The sequence below is a fragment of the Salminus brasiliensis genome, chromosome 16, assembly GCF_030463535.1.
Source record: "Salminus brasiliensis chromosome 16, fSalBra1.hap2, whole genome shotgun sequence".
In the NCBI taxonomy this organism is placed as follows: domain Eukaryota; kingdom Metazoa; phylum Chordata; class Actinopteri; order Characiformes; family Bryconidae; genus Salminus; species Salminus brasiliensis.
The window spans coordinates 36,355,837-36,359,577 of record NC_132893.1 but is presented as its reverse complement, the minus strand read 5'-3'; the positions used below and the strand labels follow the sequence as shown (position 1 = coordinate 36,359,577).

Here is a 3,741-nt window from a genome sequence, read left to right as displayed (position 1 = left end):
GTGTGTGCTGTAGATCGGCGATGCTCCAGCGCCCCGCCGGACTCCGGCTCCTCTCTCCATCCCGCAGCGCATCAGTCCGACAAGAAGCCGCAGGGACAGACAGGGCTGCCGCTCTCGCCCGCTCTGCGGTGTATTCTGCGTTAAATCGGTCAGATGCGGGTAAACGTTGGGCGTAAGGCGGATGTTATCGGTCTGTGATGTGCAGCAGGAGCCGGGCTGCTGGGAACGCTAGCTGCGGTTAGCTACACAGGCTAACGAGCTAGCTGCGATTCATCGCTTTGAAAATTCACCATTTCTGTTATTTTGCAAAGCAGAGAAATGTGCTAATCTGAGGGTGACCGCGTAGTGGGCAGTGCTGTGGGTCAGTGCGAGGACGCCTCTGCACATATCATTTCATTCTGCGCGGTTTCATGGGGTAGATAGTTAGCTAGCCTGTTAGCCTACTAGCTCTGTCAATACTGCCCTTTAGCTGGTTAGCTAGCGGGTTTGGGGTCGTGAGTATATTATATATTATATATATATATATATATATTATAGTGAATGTATATCTGTGTACGGTATAGATGCAGTTAGGCTAGTGTGAGCCTGCGGAGGTGTTTGCTGGGTGTGGGAGGCTCTCTCTCAGCTCAGCTGAGGCAGCTTTAGCATTAGCGATGCTGCTGAATGACTGGGGCAGGCCGAGCCTACAGCCCGCTCTCTCACAGTCCAGCTGAACCTTCAGCCAGAAACCCTGCTGCTGATTCAACACAGCTGCTGACATCTCACAAACATGCTTAAGCTCCCAGGCATGCAGGTCGTTTTCTCTCTGCTTTGCTGAGAAACGCAGGAAAGCATCGGTCACTGTGCTTCCCTAAGCTAGCAACATCTGGCTGGGGACAGATGTTGGATGGCAGTGATCAGAAACACAGGGACATTTTGCATCTCTTGTGTGTTGAGTTATTGCTGGACACACTTATTTATACACACACACACACACACATAAACACACACACACACACATACATACAGACATAGGCAGTTGGTGATGCAGCTGTAGCTCCTGCTGATTCAGCTCAGGGGCTTTAGGTCATCTGTTTACATTCGCAACACACACACACACACACACACACACACACACACAGAAGGACAGGGTTCTGTTTTCTTTATTTGTTTCGTACCAAATTTGCACGATGAAGAAGTTCTTTGACTCTCGGAGGGAGCTGGTCAGTTCGGGGCCTGGGTCCGGAGGGGCCGGCGGGTCAGGAGGGTCGAGCAGCGCTGGAGGAAACTTCATTGGACGTAATTTCACAGTGGGGCGCCACCAAGTGACCGTGGAGGAGACACTGGCAGAAGGTGCGTCTGACAGTCAGGGTCAACCAGTAGACACGTCCGAGGTCACCGGGCCTCTAGTGAAGACAGTCGTCTAACACAGCAGGGGCAGGGCGTCAGTACCCTGCAGTACCCTCGTGATGTTTTCAGCACAAAGAGCTCACAGTAATGGATGCATTACCAAAAAGTGAGACTGTCCAGGTAGCCTTTGGACGTTCTTTTGGATGTAGGGATACATTATCCAGCTAACTGAGATGTCCTGCTTTGTGAAGGTTGATTATGTGGATCAGGTGGAGGTTGTTAAAAGCCTGGAGGGGTGCAACGATTAGGCAGGAGTACTATCAGAACTGTTCTGTTTATAACACTGTTTAACTTTATAGAAGCACAAATACACTGAAACCAATGGACAAAAGTATTGGGACTCCTGCTCAGTCATTGTTCTATCTGAGATTTTCTTAAAAAGAGTATTAAAGAGCTGATCCTGCTTTTGTTGGAGTAACTGTCTCTACTGTCCAGAGAAGAAGACTTTCCCCCTTTAACTCCCCAACTCCTCCCCTCCAAAAGTACTGGATGGAGCTCCTCCACAATCATTCCAGAGAACACAGCTCCTCCACTGCTCCACAGCTCCTCAATGCTGGGGGGCTTTACACCCCCTCTACTAGCCCACGCCTGGCATTAGACATGTTGATCTGCTGCAGAGGGTCCTATTCTATTGGCAGTACTTCTTCTCTACAGGGACTAGACAAGCTGTGTGTGTGCATTTGCACATCTGTGTCAGCAAAGTAGCTGAATGCATTCATTAGGAAGCTTGTCCACAAACATTTGGACACATAGCATATATAAAACTATAGCAGCGCCTCATAGCGTTCTGATCTGTTGCACTAGCCACAAGCTAACGTCCCAGAAGTCTTCCAGTGTATTAACAGTGTAATACACCGGAGGGCGCTCTATCCTGTGAGACAGTCTCTGGCACCTCATACCTGCACAGCTTAAAATCAGATGATAAACTCTGTTATCTTCAATAAACATCCATATCACAGGTGAACCCTCCTGGTCAACCGGGCCGGTACTGGCACCAGAGAAGAAGAAAGTTGCTCTCCTAAATCTGCTGTGAGATAACGTGGTGTGCATGTGCACCTTCACCACATTAGCTTATTATTAGCTTATTATTAATGATATGAGTTATATTCATATATTAAGTATATATTAAGTCAGTGTATTCCTGGCCTCTGAGCCACCGGATCACATCGGGACATCCCTAGTTAACGACTGCTAGCTTGACTTGGAAATTGAGTGTTGTACTGTTACACTGGTGTGTTAGTATGAATCATAAGGTGTCACGTGACCACGGCGTGTGGTCAGAGCAGCTTTATTTCAGTAGCCTAAATCCTCTCTCTGAAATCCCCCTCATCTGCTCCTCTCAGGAAATAGCCTGCTTTGAGAACGGCATTGATTATATTTCTCCAAATTATGAATGAGTTTGAGTCGTGTTACAAAGACAGGTTCAGCACACGTGCCCTTCTTCTGTTATTCAGAGTGTATAGCGTATATACAGGGTGTATATGGTGTGTATAGGGTATATACAGGGTGTATATGGTGTGTATAGGGCAAATACAGGGTGTATATGATGCATATATAAATGTTTGTGTTATGTATACATACATATATTCTGAGTGTATATGGTGGGTATACGATATGTTTAGGGTAAATATGGTATATAAATATGTATATAGTATGTTCAGTATGTATATGGTGTGTGTATAGGGTATATTCAGGGTACATATGGTGTGCATAGGGTATATAGCATGTGTATATGGTGTGTATAGGTTATATACAGGCTGTACATGGTGTGTGTAGGGTATATACAGAGTGTATATGGTGTGTATAAGGTATATAGCATGTGTATATGGTGTGTATAAGGGATATACAGGGTGTATATGGTGCACATATAAATGTTTTTGTTATGTATACATTATATTCAGAGTGTATATGGTGTGTATACGATATGTTCAGGGTGAATATGGTATGTATAGGATGTTCAGTATGTATATGATGGGCATAGGGTATTGTCAGTGTGTATATGGTGTGTATACAGTATGTTTAGAGTGTATATGATGTATATACATTACTTTTAATATGCATATGGTGTGTGTAGGGTATATTCAGGGTGTATATGGTGCATATACATTATATGTATATGCAGTATACGGTACTTACAGTATGTTTATGGTGTGTATGTATATGTTATATTTAGAGTGTGTAGGTTGTGTATACCTTATTTATAGTATGTTCAGTATGTAAATAGTATGTATACATTATATTCAGAGTGTATATGGTGCGTATATGGTATGTTCATATGTATGAACATGTGCGTATTTACCAATAAAGACTTGGTGCCGTTGTGTTGTTGCTGTTGGAACAAGATAAAATAAT

General features: G+C 44.5%; 1 protein-coding gene across 2 annotated transcripts in view; it reads left to right on the top strand.

The window, feature by feature from the left end:
• Positions 1-3,741, top strand: part of aak1b (AP2 associated kinase 1b) — a 42,398-nt gene continuing 38,657 nt past the window's right edge. The window contains exon 1 of one of the 2 annotated variants that reach the window (XM_072659612.1): positions 1-1,332. In XM_072659612.1, coding sequence (XP_072515713.1) covers positions 1,170-1,332 — 163 coding nt within the window. In that variant the 5' untranslated portion in view covers positions 1-1,169. The remainder of the gene's footprint in view (positions 1,333-3,741) is intronic. The other variant, XM_072659613.1, reaches the window with a different exon arrangement.